This window comes from Schistocerca serialis, chromosome 1, assembly GCF_023864345.2.
Source record: "Schistocerca serialis cubense isolate TAMUIC-IGC-003099 chromosome 1, iqSchSeri2.2, whole genome shotgun sequence".
NCBI classification, from domain to species: Eukaryota; Metazoa; Arthropoda; class Insecta; order Orthoptera; family Acrididae; genus Schistocerca; species Schistocerca serialis.
In genome coordinates, this window is record NC_064638.1 from 553,546,823 (window position 1) to 553,569,361 (window position 22,539).

General features: G+C 44.7%; 1 protein-coding gene across 1 annotated transcript in view; it reads left to right on the forward strand.

Annotated features, from left to right (window-relative positions):
- Positions 1-22,539, forward strand: part of LOC126475337 (uncharacterized) — an 802,694-nt gene that overhangs the window by 665,838 nt on the left and 114,317 nt on the right. Inside the window, exon 5 of the mRNA XM_050103141.1 lies at positions 20,741-20,788. Coding sequence (XP_049959098.1) covers positions 20,741-20,788 — 48 coding nt within the window. The remainder of the gene's footprint in view (positions 1-20,740; positions 20,789-22,539) is intronic.

Below are 22,539 nucleotides of genomic sequence, written 5' to 3' on the forward strand. Positions count from 1 at the left end.
AGTATTATTGAGAGAAAATTTTCGAAGCCCTCAGCACCTACGGGGGATGTGAGAAAAAGGTAAATTCATTGTTTGCATCGGGTGGGACGGAATAAATAAGCACAAACGTTGTAATTCCCTCTACAATAAAGAAAAGGAAAAATAAATTTCTTTGAAAGTAAACAACTGCAGTTATGCCGTTTTTAAGTTACCGGTGTTCTGGTCGTTTTGATGCGGCCCGTCACGAATTCCTCTCCTGTGCCAACCTTTTCATCTCAGAGTAGCACTTCAGCACTTGCAACCTACGTCCTCAGTTATTTGCTGGATGTAGTCCACTTTTCCGTAGTCCCTCTGATACTGCAGAGGATATTCGCTGATTTCTTAACAGACGTCCTGTCATCCTGGCCGTTCTTCTTGTCAGTGTTTTCAGTGTATTCCTTTCCTCGCCGATTCTCCGGTGAGCCTCTTCGTTGCTTATCGTACTAGTTCACCTATTTTTCAACATTCTTCTGTAGCACCACGCCTCAAAGTCTTCAAATTTGTTCTGTTTCCGATACTCCCATCCATGTTTGACTAGCATACAATGCTGTGCTCCAAAAATAAATTCTCAGAAATTTGTTCGTCAAACTAAGGCCTATGTTTATTAATAATAATCTCCTCCTGGCCGGAAAAGCCCTCGTTTCCAGTACATGCCTGTTATGATGATTAAAATCAAAAACAGACGAAAGACTTGATCTTTCTCGTTGTTCGGTCCATGGTATTTGTAATTCCATGGGCGAGACGTTAGAGATGATAAAAACTGTTCACCCGACTTCACGCTATCGCCCTGTATGAAACTAAGTTGCAGATTTTATCAAGTTGGCTACGTTACAGGTCGTATGTATTTTTCACTTATCATTAAGTATATTTTATTGACACAGTCTTCCTTACACGCACTTTACAAAAATCCTTAAGTGCTTCTCATATGTCACTGCAGGCATCCAAAGTACCTGATACGAAGCAGCTATATGTTGTTATACTGTCTGTTGCTCAGTCCATAGACTGAGCAACGTGAAAGAAAGCAAGATGAAAATTGGAAAGGTAACTAAAGTTCAAAGAGAAGTACTAAAAGCTTTACGGCGCCCCACGCCACTTTCACCTTGATGTGCGGCGTTATCGTAACAACTCGATCCCAAATCTTTGGATTGGAACATGTGGACAACAATATCCTATTCATTACATCTGACATCAGACCTGCAGATATTTTTATGCGGGCGGTATATACGACAGTCCTTCTCCCATTTCTAATAGCTAATTCTCAAAACCTGAGAAATCGAATTGTTCAAGCTGTCGTTCAATAAACGTGTACCAGTTGATTCGTGTGTGTCGTGTTAGACGACTATAGTTTCGTTGTTTCTCGAGCAAAACATGGTACTCATGTAGAGTATGTGGTATAGTATCTGAGCGAACATAGAACTTTGAACCTTCTTGTATCCAGTAACATGCGCAGTGTATTTGTAAATTTTCGTAGTTCGTCTGTAATAAACAACATAAATATGTTTTCTTTTTTGACTCACCCTGTGTACGGCGACATATCATGTTATAACTAACATTTATTAAATAGAAAATATTGGAATATACGCGTTACATTAATAAAAACTAACCAGTATCAAACATTTGAATCACAGAATAAAATAAATAATTCATTTTCATTTACGTGTTTCCTTTTAACAGTATAAGGAAAATGAGTCTCTGTAAAAATTCTACGTTTTGAGGAGAGCGAGAACTGTTTCCCACGTCACATGTTGCCGTAGTGGATGTGGACTGCCTCTCTGGAGCAGTCTGGTACGTCCGAGACTCTCGTCTGAAGTGAAACCTTGGGAGTGGCGTGCCCGGCTGCTTCCCGCGGCCGGCAGACGTTGGCTCGCTGTGTGCGAGGCGCAGCAGATAGGCAGCCCTGTTGGGTGGCGTGCCGGGGGCGCCTGAATTATTCAGCCCGGAGCGCGCAGCCTCCGACACCGAGGCAGGCAGCTCTGCGACGCGTAATCTCGAGAACCTGCGCGCCTGCCCGAGTGGCGGACGTTTATGCTCTACAATTCTAAATAAACGTGACGCGCTGGCTTAACCTGGGGGCTCCGTTGTGCAGGGGCATTCATGGCTGTGAATTTGCTCTGAGAAGGGCAAGTCGAGAACCGCACGCCGCACAACACCCGTTACAGGTCCCACTGGACGCGATTCTGAAGGTTGTGGATAAGCTACTTAGGTGTCATATTTGCGGTGTCGTAGATGCTGTAGACTGAATGTATCGACGGGAATCAACTGTCTATCATTGTTTCGTTAGCAGCTAAAGATTTCTCGCCTGGCAGAGTTTTGTCCGCTGACCATGGAGACATCAGACATGTCCACTCAGTGAGTGTTAGATTGCTGGAAATAACACAGAGGTGGAAGGAGTCGGGGGAAAAACTACAGACCAGTAACAGACTGCAACTATAAATAAACCAAAGTACATAATTGTCTAAAAATGAAAACTGCACTGCACTGTATTTTGTGTTGCCCAGTTTGAACATCCCATATTATAGACTTCCTGCTGTTATGAAGGATTTTTCACAGAAGAGAAGGTAATTGGCGCAACAAAGAGAATAAATCTTAATTGCGTTATTACTCAGTAACGAGCCACAGAGGACCAGGGGTCCCTTAAACAAAAAATTCTCAGAACATATCCCGAACAACCTCCGAAGTTTTGCCTGTAGAATTCGGAACAAAGATAAGGCAGCTGCACTGTTCAATACCTTGCAGCCATTGGCAGATTAGTGGTAAATATTGGTTAGAATTGCGGAGCTCTCGTACTGATACCACGAGGTTGCACCTTTGAGTTATGCTGCCCGCGTAACTCTACCGTAGTGCAGAGTTGTCTAACATCAGGCGCAGGAATTGCTGTGCTATAGTTCCACATAATACTTCGCGGCATCGTATCGCGGGAGATAAAAGTCAGCAGTGATTAACACCTACTGTCGACACCTTCGCCCATCGTAGCGGAAAATACAGGGGCGGCTGTTCCGCAGCCGGCAGGATTACAACCGCGACGTCCTTAAAGCGAACTGGCGAGGCGGTCGCTGGAGACTGGTGGCTCCTTTAACGGGCGGAAACCGGCGTGCCGTGAAACGAGCTCCGGCGCGCCGTCGACCGCCTCCCTGTATCTGCCACCCGACTCCGCTCCTTTATTAAATCGCGACCGCCTCTGGCGCGGGAGGCGGACCGAGGCAGCGGCCAGTCGTGCGAAAATCGGTGCTACTACAGGAATACGACGAGACAGTACAGAAGGAGCAGCCAAGCGCTGCGTTCGCATCTCGCCTCGGTCCGATGACTTCGACACGCTATGGGACACGTACACGTGCGTGTGTGTAAGAATAAGAACCTCCAAGAGTACGTTCTCATATCTCAATTTAGTGAATATTTGTACTTCGACTGCCAGCCATGTTCTTAGAATGCCAACGGTCTTCACCGATTACCAATATTTTTTAAATTCTAAAGGTGGCAGGGGTAAAATACAGGGAGCGAAAGGCTATTTACAATTTGTGCAAGAACCAGATAGCGATTATAAGAATCGAGGAGCATGGAAGGGAAGCTGTGGTTGGGAAGGGAGTGAGACAGGGTTGCAGCCTCTCCCCAATGTTATTCAATCTGTGTATTGAGCAATCAGTAAAGGAAACAAAAGAAAAATTTGGAGTAAGAATTAAAATCCATGGAGAAGAAATAAAAACTTTGAGGTTTGCCGTTGACGTTGTAATTCTGGCACAGACAGCAAAGGACTTGGAAGAGCAGTTGAACGGTATGGACAGTGTCTTGAAAGGAGGATATAAGATGAACATCAACAAAATCAAAACGAGGATAATGGAAGGTAGTCGAATTAAGTCGGGTGATGCTGAGGGAATTAGATTAGGAAATGAGACACTTAAAGTAGTAAAGGAGTTTTGCTATTTGGGGAGCAAAATAGCTGATGATGGTCGAAGTAGAGAGGATATAAAATGTAGACTGACAATAGCAAGGAAAGTGTTTCTGAAGAAGAGAGATTTAACATTGAGTATAGATTGAAGTGTCAAGAAATCTTTTCTAAAAGTATTTGTATGGAGTGTAGCCATGGATGGAAGCGAAACATGGACGATAAATAGTTTAGACAAGAAGAGAATAGAAGCTTTTGAAATGTGGTGCTACAGAAGACTGCTGAAGATTGGATGGGTAGATCACGTAACTAATGAGGAGGTACTGGATAGAATCGGGGAGAAGAGGAATTTGTGGCACAACTCGACTATAAGAAGGGATCAGTTAGTAGAACACGTTCTGCGGCATCAAGGAATCAACAATATAGTGATGGAGCGAAGCGTGGAGGGTAAAAATCGTAGAGGGAGACCAAGAGATGAATACACTAAGCAGATTAAGAAGGATGCAAGTTGTAGTAGTTACTCGGAGATGTGGCAGCTTGCACAGGATAGAGTAGCATGGAGAGCTGCATCAAACCAGTCTCTGGACTGAAGACCACAACAACAATATTTTTTATTAAGAAAACTAGCCAACGTGTAAATGTGACAATGACGTTTTACGTAAGCCGTAAACTACAGGGATTGGACAAAAATATGGAAACACAACTAGAAATTCTTGCTTGAACGTACGACGGGCGTTCAGTAAGTAATGCAACACATTGGTTTTCAGGATTCCAATATACTGTATTATTTCCACTTCCTTTGGCTTCAAAACCCTATTTTTCAACATAATCTCCGTTCAGTGTGACGACCTTACGCAATTTTAAGGGCCTGTACGCCAACGCGGCACCGCTCTACTGGTCAACGTTGGACTCAACGCCTTGTTGCATCAAAAACCTCCCCATCATTGACGTACGCTATCCGCAGAGTGCATCTTTCAGTAGTCCAAGCAGATGGAAGTCCTCTGTTGCTTGGCGAGGAATCCAGCGGGCACAAACCTTTGAGTATTCCAACTGGTGGACGAGTGTGCCAGCACTACCAACACAGACACCCAGTTGCGCAGCGAGATGTTTTTGCGATCCGTCGATCAACCTGAATGAGTGTGTCCGCACGTTCCAACATTGTAGGAGTCACAGCTGTGTGCGACCGGTGGGCAGGCGGGACATCCGACATGTTTGCGCGACCTTGTTGCGATGATGACAGACGCCTCGCCCAACGACTCATCGTGGTTTTGTTTACTGCCAGGTCTCCGTTGACATTTTTCAAATGCCTATGAATACCTATAATGCTCTGGTTTTCAGCTAAAAGGAACTCACTGGAAGTTCCCTGCTTGGAACGCACCTCCATCACGGATGCTATTTCGAAGGCTACGTATAGGACCGCCACGTATCGCAACTTCATAAAATATAGGGGCTGAAGCGGGAATATTCTACAATGTCTCACAATAAATTCCGCATTCTTTCAACCGAAATTAGCCGAGACAAAAAATGTGATGCGTTACTTAGTGAACTGAACACCCCTCGTAAATCCAGATGTCAGCCAAGCTTGCAGATTGCGCTGTTGTATTTGACCACGAACGACACCTGTGCAGCGGCCTGAACACGTTGCATGTTTCAATCGTGGTTCTATGTAGCTGAGAGTACTCTATGTTGGAGCCAAGAGAATTCAAACATGGACAAATTGTTGGTGCTCATATAGTAGTTACTTCCGTAACCGAGGCAGCAGAAATGATTGGTGTTTCAAGAAGCACCCAATCGAAGATTTATATCGCATACAGAGAAAGCGGAAACACATCTGCTGAAGTCACAACGCTGCCTGTGGCCGTCTGTTTTCAAAATAACGGGGACTTGTTCGCTGAGGACCTCAAGAATTTGCCCCACTCTCGCTTTGTAACACGTCAGGATAATGGTGACATAGTCATTGGAGAGTTAAAATGATTGTGTAGTACGGGGGCTCAAACTTGCAGACTTCGCTACAACAGATGGCGTTTTTCCGACTGACCCACCTGCGCTCGCTTTAGGGCCAAGATTGAGTACGTCTAGCCAATCAACCGCTTCCACACTCTACAGTCTTTCCTATGTGGGCAACACTTTCAGAAGAGTGCACTCCATAGGGATTCTACGCCACCATTAATTAAATCTTAGTTACAACCCTGCGTTACGTGGAAGTGTCCGTTGTATCTCTTTCCCTGAGGGGGGGGGTGGGGGGGGGGGGTGGAATGATGGGCCTAAAGGAAAGCTAACAATGTATACGCTCTATACAGAGAGAAAGAAGAGTCTGTTGGTATCTGTCTTACTCTCTTGGTGCCTCATTGAGTTTGAGATATGACTTGTATGGTTGCGAAGATATCTGATTCTTCAGTCACCCTGCTGCATTTATGGCCGTCTGCTACCGAGCACACGTTTTTCGTTAGAAAAGTGTAGTGACTGGACTCGGATGAATATTTCAGGCAGAGGCCGGCAGCACTCTAATGTACTCTTCGCTTAGTGTAGTCCTGTGAGACATATGTTCAACATGGAGAGATTTCGTCGTCTTAGATTTCCACGAGGCGTTCAATATCGACATTGTGCCAGACCATCGACTGTTAACCAAGGGAGAATCATACGGAGTACCTTCACACGAGGAGTATTTGACAATGTTATACCATCTTCTTCTTGTGCTCTAATTCCGCATCGGCGCAGTTCGGCGTAGTTAGGAACGCTCTTGGCAGGATTCATTTAAAGGGTGGAAGGATAACCACCTTGTCATAACCCGTTACCACCTGGGGACAGAATTCGTGTACCCCAACCGCCTACGTGTAGTGTTATTCATGAGAATGAGAGCGAACATTTTCCAAATTTTTGCGGGTCGTGTAATTGTGGCGAGCCTTGGGCAGCAGCTCGGTATTCACCTGTTGGTATGTGGGAAACCGCCTAAAAACCACAATTTGACTGGCCGGCACACCGGCTTACGTCGTTAATCCGCCGAGCGTATTCGATCCGGGGCCGGCGCATCTCCCCGTCCAGGAATCGATGGGTTTCATTTTCTCAATACACATACACCGTTTATCAGATGGAGTGAGCAACACTGTAAGATTATTCACTGACTATGCCGTTATCTACTGGAAAGTAGAGTCGATTTAAACGATCTTAATAAGATTCACAAAGACTGGACAAAATTTCTACTTGGTGTGACGAATAGTGGCTCTCTTTAAATGCAGATAAATTTAAGATATAACCTAAAACAAAGAGTAAGAACAGCGTCTACTGAGGTGACAAAGGTTATGGGATAGAGATATGCGTTATACAGTTGGTAGTATCGCGTACAAAACGTAAAAAAGGACAATGCCCTGGCGGAGCTGTCGTTTGTACGTATGTGAATAGTGTGAAAACGTTACCGACATGGTTATGGCGGAACGACGGAAGTTAAAGACCTTGAACGCGGAATAGTAGTTTGAGCTACACGCATGGGACATTCCATTTCGGGTATCTCTAGGGACTTCAATATTCCGAGACCCAGAGTGTCAAATATGTACCAAGAATATCAAATTTCAGGCATTCTCTCTCACCACAGAAGAGACAATTGCCGACGGCCTTCACTTAACGACCGAGAGAAGCGGCGCATGCGTAGAGTTGCCTCTGCTAAGAGACAAACAACACTGCATGAAATAACCGCAGAAGTCAATGTACTATGAACGTACCCGTTAGGACAGTGCGGTGAAATTTAGCGTTAATGAGGCATGGCAGCAGATGACCGACGCGAGTACCTTTACTAACACTACGAAATCGCCTGTAGCACCTCTTCTGGGCTCGCGACCGTATCCGTTGTACCTCAGACGACTGGGAAACATTGGCCTAGTTAGATGAGTCTCGATTTCAGTTAGTAAGAAGAGATGGTAGTGTTTGAGTGTGGCACAGACCCGACGAAGACACGGACCCAGAAACTGGTGGTTGCTTCATAATGATGTGCGTTGTGTTTACATGGAATGGACTGCCTCCTCTTATCCAACTAAACCGATCATTGACTGGAAACGGTTATTTTCGGCTACTGGGTTACCATTTGCAGCCATCCATGGGCCTCCTGTTCCCACAACGATAGAATTTTTACGGCTGACAGTGCGCCATATCACCGGGCGGCAGTTGTTCGCGGTTAGTTTGAAGAACATTCTGAACAAAACGAACGGAGATCTGGCCACCTAGATCGCCCGACATGAATCCCATCGAAGTTTTACGGCCCGTACTAGAGGGGTCAGTTCGAGCACACGATACTGCACTGACAGCACTTTCGCAATTACGGACGGCTGTAGAGGCAGCACGGCTCAGTATCTCTGCAGGGGACTTCCAACGACTTGTTGAGTCCATGCCAGGTCTAGCTGCTGCACTACGTCGGGCGAAAGGAGGTCCGACATGATATTAAAAGGTATCCCATGACTTTTGTCAACTCAGCGTAGTATCTGAAACCAGATTGGAGGCGAACGTTTTGAGCACGTCACATTGTGCAAGCAAAATAAGGTTATTACTACGAATTGAGAGAACGTGGGGCGATCACCTAAAGTCATTATTAAGGAGGGGGAGGGGCTTAGATTTGCTGAAAGTGTTCCGGAAAAGTGTGATTCATGTCTACAGAAAATATGTAAAAACCGCAACAATATTTGACCGCAAATACTGTGTTCGTTTTATTCAGTGACAGGTTTCATTCATAATGACCATCTTCAGAAGGATGTAAAGAATAAAGCGCACGTTTATGAATAGTATCATTATGATACGGTATCGTCTACTACCGTGATTTACATCTTGAGAAGAAACGCGCACGCGCTTGTCCTCGTAGGTAACAAAAAAGATAAATGATTTATATACCTATGAATGACATCGTCATTTGGTATAAAACACGGTACGGTTATGGTGACCTCCATGGCCCGTAATGTAGGGCCGTCATTAGAAGACTGTGTTTACAGTTGCAGTGCAAAAAGCTGAGGGAGCTTGGCCGCTAGGTGTGGCGCGTAACATCCGGGGATATGATATTTAACATTCTGCCTGAAAGAAAATAGGGTAAGTTAATTATACTTAAAAGAGAGCTGGAGCTTCATCAAGGATCCACAACAAAATGTTACTTAAATTATAAATTGTAACTCCCAAATTGGTGTCTGCGTCATATTCAGTACATGAAAAAACTTTTTATAGCCAAGATGACACTAGTTATTACTGACTACCAGTTTCGACAGTTGAAACTGCTATCTCCTTATGGCGGCAGTAGGCGATGACCTTCGTAAATATGCACATTCTTTTGAGATAAATTTGAAGATGATCATTATGATTGAAACCGGTAATTGAATGAAACAAATAGGTGGCGATAATAGGCGGTTGTTGTTCTTGCATATTGCCAGCTCTGGATCACTGTTATCTTGAAGTGAGGATGTTACCCCTCAGCTGAAAAAAAGTGCATGCAAGACGCTAGGACGATGAGTTCTAGAATATTGCACCGGTATTTTGAATCATAAAATAGACACGAATGTTCGACATCGAAAGAAATTCAGACACTCACTTCTGGGGTTGTAACGCGTCGGTATAGCCCTTATCAAAGTGTAACAGAACTGCTCGGAGAATTTAAGTGGGAATCGATGGAAGAAAGATGACGTAACGTCTCGTGTTTTCTCGATGTAGTTGTGTCCGGGACATCTTAATTAAGTGCCGGCTCTGAAAAACACAGGAGATATGAATGCGTACCAAGGGACGTATAGATCGGCGGCAGCCGAACTCGGCTGTAAATAGCGACGAGTCACCAACAGTACTTCAGTGTCTGGTTGGACCCCAGCTACCGAGTATGGCTCGCAGCACGTGAGGAACACACCTGTGTCGGTCGTCGGAGTATCGTGCAAAACGTGGAATCAACAACTCGACTGTATGCCGGTAAGCACACTGTTACAGATGATGTTCTCGCGAAACTCTTGGGTAAAGAGAAAGGAACAAACACAGTCCGAAAAGGTCTTGAAGCTCCAGCGGCGCCGGCCGCCCGCCGTGTCATCATCTGATCTTTCGCTTCACCAGATGCAGATACGGAGGGTTAGTGATCAGCATACCGCTCACCTGGCCGTTGTCAGATTTCATAACAGATGCCAAAAGAGAAAGAAAAGAAGAAAGAAAATTTATGGTTGGTGGTGGGGGGGAGGAGGAAGGGGAAGCAAAGCTGAGGAAAAAATCTGTTATTTTCCATTGGTCCCACAGCAGTTGCACTCTGCCACTGGCGACTCTCTTTCTGTAGGAAACACAGGCAGCAATTCAGGAGGGCGGCAGCAGCAGCTGCCTGGCGTGGCGTGGGCAGAGGGCCCTCGTACGTGGCAGTGCTGAGTGTTTGTTCAGGCGCTACGGCGCGGCCATCGACTGCCGCGTCTGAAAGGCGAGGCGCGCCCGGGACAGCGGGCTGCGCGCCGCCGCCCATTCACGGCGCCTCGGGCGGGAAGCGCCCCGGGCCCGAAGCGCGCTGATGAGGGCACAGGCGCAGGCGCTCTGGCATCCAGATACCGGCAGCCCTCCCTGTTCCAGCAGGCTCGCTCGGCATGACTGCCCCTTTGTGCGCGTCCGCAGTCGTTCTCTGGGAACCGCGGTCGTCCGTTTGATGGCGCATACGTTACCAGCATTATCCGTCGTGCCCCCTCCATGTATACACTTAACATCTGGACTGCGATGATCACAGAGACGCGCATGGCGATGTGTATGCAGCGCAGGCGGAATATTGTTTAAACGCCTCTGTGTGCGCTGTGATTAATCTTATTCTCGCTGTCCCCTCACCCACATTTTTAGTCATCAGTCTTCTGACTGGTTTGATGCGGCCCGCCACGAATTCCTCTCCTGTGCCAAACTCTTCTTCTCAGAGTATCACTTGCAACTTAAGTCCTCAATTATTTGGAGGATGTATTCTAGTCTGTCGGCCTCTACAGTTTTTGCATCTACACTTCCCTCTAGTACCATGGAAGTTATACCGTGATGTCTTCACAGATGTCCCATTATCCTGATCCTCCATCACCTTGTCAGTGTTTTCCGTATATTCCTTTTCGATTCTAAGCGCAACGTTTTCTTTCCTTGTCTTATCAGCCTACATAATTTTCAACATTCGTGTGTAACAGCACGTCTCAGATGCTTCGATTCTCTTCTTTTCCAGTTTTCGCACAGTCCATATGCCACTACCACACAATGTTGTGGTCCAACAGTACAATCTCATAAATTTCTTCCTCGAATTAAGGCCTACATTTGAAACTAGTAAACTTCTCTTGGCCAGGAGTGCCCTTTCTGCCATTTCATGTCATCTGCCCGTCACTGGCTATTTTACCTCCTTATCTTAATCTACTTCTTGACCATCAATACTGATACTAAGTTTTTGCTGTTCTCATTTGTGCAACTTCTCATTACTTTCGTCTCTCTTCGATTTACTCTCAATCCGTATTCTACAAACGTTAGACTGTTCATTCAATTCAACAGATCCTGTAATTATTCATTACTTCCGCGGAGGATAACAATGTGATCAGCGAATCTTAAAGGCAATATCCTTTGACCTTGAATTTTAATTCCACTCTTGAAACTTTCTTTTATTTCCATCATTGCTTCTTCGATGTACAGATTGAACAGTAGGGGCGAAACATTGCATCCTGTTTTACATCGTTTTTAAGGGGGGTAGGACGTCAAACGGGCCGACTTGGAGCAGGAGAGGCACCACAGGACATTTTATTTTCTACTGTCTATACTTTTACAAATAAATTCATAAAACTTTGTCAGCATGACCAGTAAGGATTCAGGATTCACACTCATAGCAGTGGAAGTGCAAAAACTTAAAAAATTAAATTTGTTTTAGATATGAAACTTCATCATTTTTTCACTTACTGTTGGCTGCATTTCTTGCTATAGGTACATTTTTCTTCACAAGTAAGAGAGATTTTTTGACGAATTTCGCGCAGCATACAAACCATACTTACAGGTGTATGAAACTCTAGAATTTTCCAAATCTATTAAAAACTGTGGTAAAAATTGAGATAATTAACTAAAAAATTTGATTTCTTTTCTAAACATAAAGTTTAAAACGTAACAGCTCACTCATTTTTTCATAAATTAAATAGATTCTAGAGTTTCAGACACCTGTCAGTATGGTTTGTATGCTGTGCAAAATTCATCGAATAGTCTCTCTTACTTATGAAGAAAAGTATACCTATACCAACAAATGCAACCAATAGTAAGTGAAAAAAAATGAAGTTTCACATGTAAAAATAATTATTTTGTTATGTTTTAGAACTTCCGGTACTACGGGTGTCAATCCTGAATCGTTCCTGGTCATGCTGACAAAGTTTTATGAATTTACTTGTAAAAGTATAGACAGTGGAAATTAAAATGTCCTGTGGTGCCTCTCCTGCTCCAAGTCGACCCGTTTGACGTCCTACCCCCCTTAATCCAAACACTCCAGTGTTGCTCTTCCGCTCTTATTATTCTCTCTTGGCTCTTCTACATGTTGCATATTACCTGTCTCTCCCATTAGCTTATCCTTATTTTCCTCAGAATTTCCATCATCTACCATTTCACATTGTCGAACGCTTTTTGCAGGTAAACAAATCGTGTGAAAGTGTCTCGATCTTTCGTTAGTCTTGGTTCCGGTATCAACCGCAACGTTAGAACTGCATCTCTGGTGCCTTACTTTTCCTAAAGCGAAACTGATCGTCAATCCAACAGATCCTCAATTTTCTTTTCTGTTCTTCTGTATATTGTTCTTGTCGGCAACTTGGATGTATGAGTTGTTCAGCTGATTGTAGTGTAGTAAGCGATAAACTTTTTTCCTTTCATCATTTTGTGGAGGTCGTTAACAAGAAAAAGTTCATAAAGGTTTGAATTAATGTTTAAAGTGTTTTTCAAGTCACTAAGTGCTCTCCTCAAACACTAGATGAATGAAGTCTAGGTATACGCGCGTCGTTGGGTACACTTCTTTTTCATCCCCGCCCCCATCCCTTTGGCAAGTAGTTGGTTCTTACATCCACAGCGATTCTTTCCAGACAGTAAGTGGTACGTGTACTAATAAAGTTCAATGGAAATCGATCTAGTGGTTTCGGGTTTCGGGGAAGATGTGAAACATACATACATTTTTATAATATGTATGAATACCTAACTATTGACGGCCTTGGGAGAGCCAGTCATGACAAAACTCTACCATCCGGTGAGCAAGATGTATGAGACAGGCGAAATAGCCTCAGACTTCAAAAAGAATGTGAAAATTACTGAACTATCAGTTTAATAAGTCACAGCTGCAAAATACTAAAGCGAATTCATTACAGACGAATTGAAAAACTGGTAGAAGCCGACCTCGGGGAAGATCAGTTTGGATTCCGCAGAAATGTTGAAACACGTGAGGCAATACTGACCCTACGACTTATCTTAGAATAAAGATTAAGGAAAGGCAAACCTACGTGTCTAGCATTTGTAGACTTAGAGAAAGCTTTTGACAATGTTGACTGGAGTACTCTCTCTCAAATTCTGAAGGTGGCAGGGGTAAAATACAGGGAGCGAAAGGCTATTTACAATTTGCACAGAAACCAGATGGCAGTTATAAGAGTCGAGGGGTATGAAAGGGAAGCAGCCGTTGGGAAGGGAGTGAGACAGAGTTGTAGCCTCTCCCCGAAGTTATTGAATGTGTATATTGAGCAAGCAGTAAAGGAAACAAAAGTTCGGAGTAGGTATTAAAATCCATGGAGAAGAAATAAAAACTCAGGTTCGCCGATGACATTGTAATTGTCAGAGACAGCAAAGGACTTGGAAGAGCAGTTGAACTGTATTAAGTGTCAGGAAGTCGTTTCTGAAAGTATTTGTATGGAGTGTAGCCATGTATGGAAGTGAACCATGAACGATAAATAGTTTAGACAAGAAGAGAAGCTCTCGAAATGTGGTGGTACAGAAGAATACTGAAGATTAGATGGGTAGATCGCATAACTAATGAGGTCTTGAATAGGATTGGGGAGGAGTATGTGGCACAACTTGACTAGAAGAAGGGACCGGTTGGTAGGACATGTTCTGAGGCATCAAGGGATCACAAATTTAGCATTGGAGGGCAGCGTGGAGGGTAAAAATCGTAGAGGGAGACCAAGAGATGAATACACAAAGCAGATTCAGAAGGATGTAGGTTGCAGTAGGTACTGTGAGATGAAGCAGCTTGCACAGGATAGAGTAGCATGGAGAGCTGCATCAAACCAGTCTCAGGATTGAAGACAACAACAATAACAACCTTTTTTTTTTCTAATCTGGTTTGTGATATATAACCTATACCGTGCCCCTAGTTACGCTGATGTTACCAATGAACCAACCCCCCCTCCCCCCCCCCCCCCCCCCCCCCCCAGTAACAATCTACCTAGTAGGTAGTTTTGGAAATTAGCGAGGTTTTATAATTTATTATCAGTACGGATATGGACATGCGCTCTGCGAGCAACTAAACCCTCCCATCGACATAGCGTTTCCCCAGGCGAGCCCCGAGTACAGAGGACGAGTGATGAGGTGAGGAGCTGGCTGTGGTCCGGCGTGTGGGGGCGGGCTGCGGCTGCTCGGCGAGGCGGGGTCAAGGCTGCGGCTGGCGGGCACCTGCCGAGAGGCGGGCCTGCTTATCTGCCGACGCCTTATCTGCGCTCACGTCGCGCCGCTGCCCAGGGCTGACGCCTCCTCCGCCGGGCAGCGTCTTCCCACCAGCCAGCCGTACCTCCCACACCAGCCCTCTGCATCACGTTCGCACTACTTGACGCGTAACGGGTACATAAAGCTTGTAAGGTTACCATACAACACTGTACAGGGTGAAAAGTATTTAAACCGACAATCTCTGGGAGGTTGTAGGGGACATCAAAACAAATATTTTTCCCTAATGTCATTTTTTCCTATGAGGAGTATTTAAACCGGCAGAGTAAGATTTCTCTGGCGACAAATTAATTAAACCAACAAAAAAGTCCAGAGGTGACATATCTGGGGATCGAGCGGGACATGGTACAGGACCACCTCTGCCAATCCACGTTTCTGGGAACCGTCGGTCCAGGAATCGACGCACACGACGACTGAAATGTGCCGGCGCCCCGTCATGTTGGAACCACGTGCGTTGTCTTGTGAGGAGCTGGACGTTTTCCAGCAATTCTGGCAATGCTCTGGCGAGAAAATTGTAATAGTGCCTGCCATTTAATGGCCTAGGTAGCAGATACGGCCCAATTAAACAGTCCCCAACAACACCGACCCACACATTAACGAAGAACCGCACTTGATGAGCGCTAGTAACTGTGGCACGTGGGTTATCCTCACTCCAAAGAAGCGAATTGTGGATGTTGAAGACTCCATCACGCCCGAACGTTGCTTCATCGGTAAACAACACACAGGATGGAAATGTAGGATGCATTTCACAGTGTCCCAGGTACCACTGCGAAAACTGTGCTCTGGGTGGATAATCAACTGGTTCCAGGTTTTGGACGCGCTGTAAGTGAAATGGACGTAACAATTGCTCTCGAAGGACTGTTCTTACGTTCGTCTGATTCGTCCCCACGTTACGTGCAATTGCACGAGTGCTGATTGAAGGATCCTGCTCCACATGCTGCAAGACGGCATCCTCAAATTGTAACGTTCTTACCGTGCGACGGCGTCCCTGTCCATGGTAATCTGCTAAATGACCCGGTCTCACGCAGGCATTGGTACACAGCAGCAAAGGTCGTATGATGCGGCATACGGCGATTAGGATATTGTTGTTGATGAACCCACTGTGCAGCTCGTTCGTTGTGGTGCGCTACATAGTACGCACCAACCATATCAGTGTACTCACTCCAAGTGTATCGCGCCGTTAGTAAACAGAAACAATGCACTACTACACTGGTGGACAAAAGTTGCCTACAACTGAAGATCGTAATACGGCCTCCACTGGTTTAAATACTCCTCGTAGGACAAAATGACATTAGAGGAAAATATTTGTTTTGATGTCCCCTACAACCTCCCAGAGTCTGTCGGTTTAAATATTTTTCACCCTGTATAAACTGCAAGAAACTCTTGTAATTGGGTGTTATGAAGATGAGTGAAGTGACACGCGGAGTCAGTGACGGTCGCCTGCAAGTCGGCTGCTTTTGCACTGTCCTGCGACCTCTGGCCTTCTTGCAGTGTTAGATAAAGAAAAGCCTCAAGGAGGTGGCGCTAATGATATCTTGACTACCTTTACTTTGCTCGCCCGGCAAGCCGTGCGGCCTAACGCACTGCTTCCCGAGCGGAAAAAAGTGCCAGGGCCCGGCACGAATCCACCCGGCGGCTTAGTGTCGACGTGCGGTGTGCCGGCCAGCCTGTGGATAGTTTTCAAGGTGGTTTTCCATCTGGCTCGGTAAATGCGGGCTGGTTATTCCGCCTCAGTTACATACAGTATGTCGGTAACTGCTGCGCAATGTCTCCACGTACCCGTACACCATAATTAATCTATCACGCAAACATTTGGGGTTACACTCGTCTGGTGTGAGACGTTCCCAGTGGGGTACTCTAGGGATCGAACCGCACGAGAACCCTGGGTTCGGTGCGAGGCGGCGGTGGGGTGAGTGGACTGCTGTAGCCTGTTGCGGGGTTTCGTACCACTGAGGGCTACGGCGGGGACGAAGCCTCTCCATCGTTTCTAGGTCCCCAATTCAGTACATACATACATACATACATACCTTTACCGTAATAAAAAAATAGTCACATGCAAAGTTTAAGAAAGTTTTATTTAAATTGATTATTCACGTATACAAGACAATGCCATCTTATGTTATAAAAAAGTTACAGTTGTGGTTCTCTTCCTTAAATGATGAATTCTATGCACCTATTATTCCTGGCAAATTGGTTAATTACATCGCCAATAGGACAATAAATGCCAGGTTGAGTGTTCAACAGAGCTAAGCCACTAAGTCGATCCTTTGTCGACCTCAGCCATGTCTTTGTACACCGCAGTGTCGAAAATCTTCTTTCTATTGTAGCAACAGATGCAAGTAGACAAGCAAATATTTTGTACAGCGTGGAAGTAGGCTGTTTAGGTTCTTATATTAGTAACGCCGCCGCCACGTAGCGCTCTGTATGAAAATCACTGGCTGTGCTGTGCGCAGTCTGTGGCTGGTTGGCATTGTTGTAATACTCGCCATTGTAGTGTTGGGCAGTTGGCTGTTAACAGCGCGTAGCGCTGCGCAGTTGGAGGTGAGCCGCCAGCAGTGGTGGATGTGGGGAAGTGAGATGGCGGATTTTTGAGAGCATCAGAAACAGTACATTTGTAAGAATGGATGTCATGAACTGCTATATATATTTATGACTATTAAGGTAAATACATTGTTTGCTCTCTATTAAAATCTTTCATTTGCTAACTATGCCTATCAGTAGTTACTGCCTTCCGTAGTTTGAATCTTTTATTTAGCTGGCAGTAGTGGCGCTCGCTGTATTGCAGTAGTTCGAGTAACGAAGATTTTTGTGAGGTAAGTGATTTGTGAAAGGTATAGGTTAATGTTAGTCAAAGCCATTATTTTGTAGGGAATATTGAAAGTCAGATTGCGTTGCGCTAAAAGAAATATTGTGTCAATTTAAGCACAGTCGTATAATTTTTCTAAGGGGACGTTTCAAGCGTTTTAAAAGTAGGATAGTCAAATCTAGGACAAATAGACAACGCTTGCGTAACAGAATCACGACCATTAAGGGCGTTCATGCTCGTTTGCTTGTATGGAATCTCTCGCATCTAATCACAAAGAGTGATTCTTCTTCAAAGAACGGTAGTTCGATTAAGCACTAATTCAATGTATTTGCCAGATCATTACTGTCATGTTTCAGTAGTTGTGAGGGCAAATGATAAATATTGTCTTCAGGAAACGTTCTCTCATGTCGGTCATAACATGGTCCAGCGTTGGATTAAAAACAGTTATTTTCCAATATGTCATAGCACCATCATTATGATCGTAGTTTTCCCTGTGGCTTCGTATGCCTGTAAGACGAGGAACACTCATCTAACTCTTCCATAACTGCCTTCGCCTCTTCTACAATAAGAGCAAAGTGGCTATCAGCATTAGCTCTCATGCTATCGTACATCTTGAGCGTCGAATCTAATTTTGCTTTCTCCATCGCGACGTCCAAGCTAGGGTCTTGCAAGATTTTGCTGACTGGATATGTTATACTCATAATGTCACTCAGTGTAAACAGTGTGTTCCAGACAGAGAGGTACAAAATACGGTGACGCGGACGCGCATGCTACATAGAAAAGTACGACTACTTGCTAACTCCATTCAGTTGAGTCGACCGACGAAAGAAACGAACACAGTTAGACTGTGGAAACTAACGAATAGCGTGCGGGCTGGCTGGCGGGGGCTGGGCGGGTGGCAATGCGGGCAGCCCCGCAAAAAAAAGGGGAGGGGGGCTGGCAGCGCGCCTCCCGCTTGCCTCCAATACGAGAAGTGGTGGCGAGTGTAGATTGTTAATCTCCAACTGTGCTTAGATCTATGATAGCATACTTTCGGCAGTAAAAATTGAAACACTATGAGGTGCACTACATCCGCCAATGTGCAAATAAGCTGCATTTCAGCGCAAACGCACAATGCAGACAGGCGTAACGCCATCGACAATCTGTATACAAGAAAAGTTGCACAGCGGATTTCTCATTCAGAAACCGCGTTTGAAAGCTGACTGTCTTTCACAAGACCGTGTTATGCTTTGTGCAAAGGGGAGAACCGTCTACGAGCACATGTAGGAATTCGATTGGCGCTTTCGAGGGTTAGAGAGACTGCGGTACTGCCGCTCAGCGATATTGCTTCTCGTTTCGGGGGGCACCTCGCGCAACTGTCAGGCGAATATATAATCGGTGGGTTCAGGAGGGTCATGCTCTACGCCACACAGGATCTCAACAGCCCTATGCGACTAGCTCTCAAGAGGATAGAAATACGGCTGTTGAGATGTAAGATGGATATTTTTTGATGATATTATTGGATATGTTAATATTTGTAAAGGAAAATGATACGTTTGAAAAACTGGTCAAAGAAACAGTTGTTAGGCAATAGTATCTGTGATTGCGATGGCAGCACTCTGGAGTCGTAGAATCTTTGACAGTCAGTAGTGATTAGCTGCGGTGTGCAGCAGGTGGGGTTCGTTGAGTGTACTTTGTAATGCGTATACGCACTTCTGGAACTACGGGAGATGTAGAATTATTATGAGGTGGAATGACAACTCAGAGCAAGGTTGGATAGGGGGATCACCATAGCGAAGATATGGACTGCAAATGAGAAATCAATTGAGATAAAAATGGCAGATTATTATTACACATGACTATCTCGAAAATGGCGAAGCTGTTCGAATGTTCACGTGCTACTGTCTTGAGCATCTACCTAAAGAGATAGGACAGTGAAGCTACCACTAGGCGCTAAATAGTTGGACGTCCACTACTATTCACAGAACGTGGAGCTCGAAGGCTCGTCTGCTTTGTGAAGTAGAATAGGTGGCGATCTGTGGCATCTCTGCCGAAAGAGCACAATGCTGGTGCACGCACAAGTGTTTCGGAGCGCACCGTTCTTTGTACAATGTTGAACATGGATCTCCGCAGCAGACCACCCCTACTTGTTCGCGTGTTGACCCAACGACATCGTCAATTTAGATTGCAGTGGGCAGTAATCGAAGACACGCAGACAGCTGCGAACCACCTGCATCCCTTCATCCTTGACATCTTCCGCCATGGCGATGTCATCGTTCAGCAGTATAACTGTTCGTGTGTCGGAGCCGGATCCCTGATACAGTGGTTTGAGGAGCATTATAGTGAACTCACGTGGATGTCTCGGCGAACAAATTCGCCTAATGCAAATCCTATGAGACCCATCTGGGTCGCTATCGGGCGTAATCACCGCGGACGCAAATCAACGGCCCGTTATTTGTACGAATTACATGACCTGTGCGTAGACATCTAATGTCGCATACTTCCACAAACTTACCAACAAACTGTCGGATCCCTGATACGCAGAATCAGTGATATATTTCGTTCCACAGACTCACAAACAAGTCATTAAGCAGGTGGTCATTATATTTTGTCTCATCAATGTATGTGAAACGTATGTACATGTGCGTTCGCGGGCAAAGACACGGGTAAAAAGCTCCTCCTAAATCCTTGGATCTATTTCAACGAAGCTTCGTACACATACTACTTACTACCTGGAAAGAAATACTTTCGAGGTAAGAACAAGCAACTGCCTATTACGGTAGGAGTGATAACATGAGGTGAGAAGGGAAAATAGATTGACAGGGGGAGAAGGTGGAGCTGGACAAAGGTAGAGGAGAAGAGGAAATGGACAGAATGTGGGGGAAGAAGGAGATGGACAGTGGGGGCGGGGGAGATAGAGATGGACACGGTGGGGGGGAGGGAGGGAAGGAGAGAGAGAGAGAGAGAGAGAGAGAGAGAGAGAGAGAGAGAGAGAAGTAAGCGGCTAATATAAGATTGGAATAAATATGTACATGTCCGTGCAACGCTGGGTACTTTGTTAATTTCATGCTTCTTTAACCAAGACGCCTTAATCCACGATATACCAATCAGAAAGTCCGTAATTACTATAGTAATTATTTCTGGAGTGAATGTTCAGTACTGTCAACAAGAAGTTACTATTTATTACATTCCGTCACACCGCTTTCAAGCGTGACACTTCTGCCTGAACCTTAATACAAACTGCCTCGCTGGCTCTGAGCCCCGTGACACGTATCTAATAAAGCAGCAGCGTAAGCGCATGTAAGACGTAGCACTAATGACTCCGCACCTTTTGTTGTTTGCTGTCTAGCTGAGTGGGCTGCGACTGACTGATTCGAATTCTCCTTCTGTTTCAGCACCCGCGAGCCATACATCAATGGGGCCAGAGCGAGTTTTCGACACCGGTAAGTGTTACAGACATTACGTTTCATGTTATGACAGCTGCGCAGAGTAGCTGTTGACATTACGTTCTGCTGAACGTTAGCAGCTGCCAACTTTTCCAGGCCCTCACACTCCGGCCCAAGGCCTCCTCTCAAAGTAAGAGCTTTATCCGTCACTAGTGATAGTTACAGTCTCAAAGACATTCGACTTGAAACTGATTTACAGCATAATGTGGAAATAACCGGTTTCCTATTTACATTTCCGGATTACCATCGAAACATTTTTTTACCCCGAATTTCGTGGTTTGGTAGCAGCTTCCGCTTCAACATGTATTTTGTCCGTAGGCTGCTGCACTGTTAGTCCTTATTTCACAGGCTGTTTCTTATAGGGAAGCAGTGAAACGAAACCTTACCTCTTGTAAAATTTCAGTGGATCATTTATACCTGCCGAATGGTGCCCTTGGTGAAATCATTCAGTAAAGAAGAGGAACAACCGAAGAACGATAAATTTGTTTGCATTAAAATATGTGCTCGTAAGCTCCAGTGTTCTCTGCAGATAATATGGGACCACTGATTCTGCTTTTGCGCTTGCTATTGCTTGATTACACGTAAACAATTTTCAAAATTCCTGAAAGATTATAAACTGTGTGCCGGGCTAGAACTTGGCGCCTTTGGCGGCAATAGTCTTGCCAACTGAGCTACCCTGATGCGACTCGCTGCCCACCTTCACAGCTTCGATCCCTCCAGTCTTTCTTCTGGTTTCCAAACTCTACAGAATTTCTCTTGCGTAGCTTACTAGAAATGAAGTATGTCGTTCATAATTTGGTTAGCATAAGCCTCTGGATTATAACGGGAATGAAGCTTTCATTAGGCTGCGGATTGTACCTTTTCATGAAGTTTATTAGAAACTGATTAACATTGTACGTCCATCAAAGCCAAATGAATGTCTCCAGTCTAAAGAGCCGGACTAGCATATGGTTTCCGTTTGTCACCAAACTCCACAAAAGCGCAAGCTTTGCTGTAGGGTGACACACTCATTCCAGAAATCATTTTCGTCTTTCAACATGTTCACCTCAGCGCCCTTTCTCAAGCACTCACTGTTGAAACAAATTTATAGTTCTAGATTAAGGTGCTCAACAGCCACGACATCTCCTCCTAATAAAATACAAACGAAATTCCCGACCTTACAAACCTCACTGAGGCAGCTTATTTTCAATAATTTTTAGCAACGAACCTTTAACGTTCATAACAAAGAAAAATAGTCATAGAATTGCAACCAAAGAGTAATGTACTGCACAACAAGAACAAACATTTAGAAGCAAGCGTAGAAAAAGATGAGATATGGTTGACAGTGAAAGCAAGTATCTGGGTGCGGAAAAATGTAGATTATCACAAGTTTATTTTTGTGTGCTGGCAGTGCTAATAGAGAATGAAAGACTAAATGGAAAATTTTAATGTCCAACCGCATTAATACAGATCGTATCTAATCAAGACGCAGTTATATAACAAGAACCATACGAAGTACTTTTATTTGTTCAAACATATAATCTCTAAACGCCTCTATGCCAAAAAGAATAATGAACCCACAAGAGGACACCCGACAGAAGAATTAGAAAACATATACTAATGAAAAAAATTAACGACCTCTCTATAAGACAATGAGAAATGGATAAAAGAAGACACGGAAGACACACAATATAACTGCATAAATTATATTTTAAAAAAAAAATCACGCAAGATTTCCCAAATACAGAGTGAACGATAAATGTGGACAC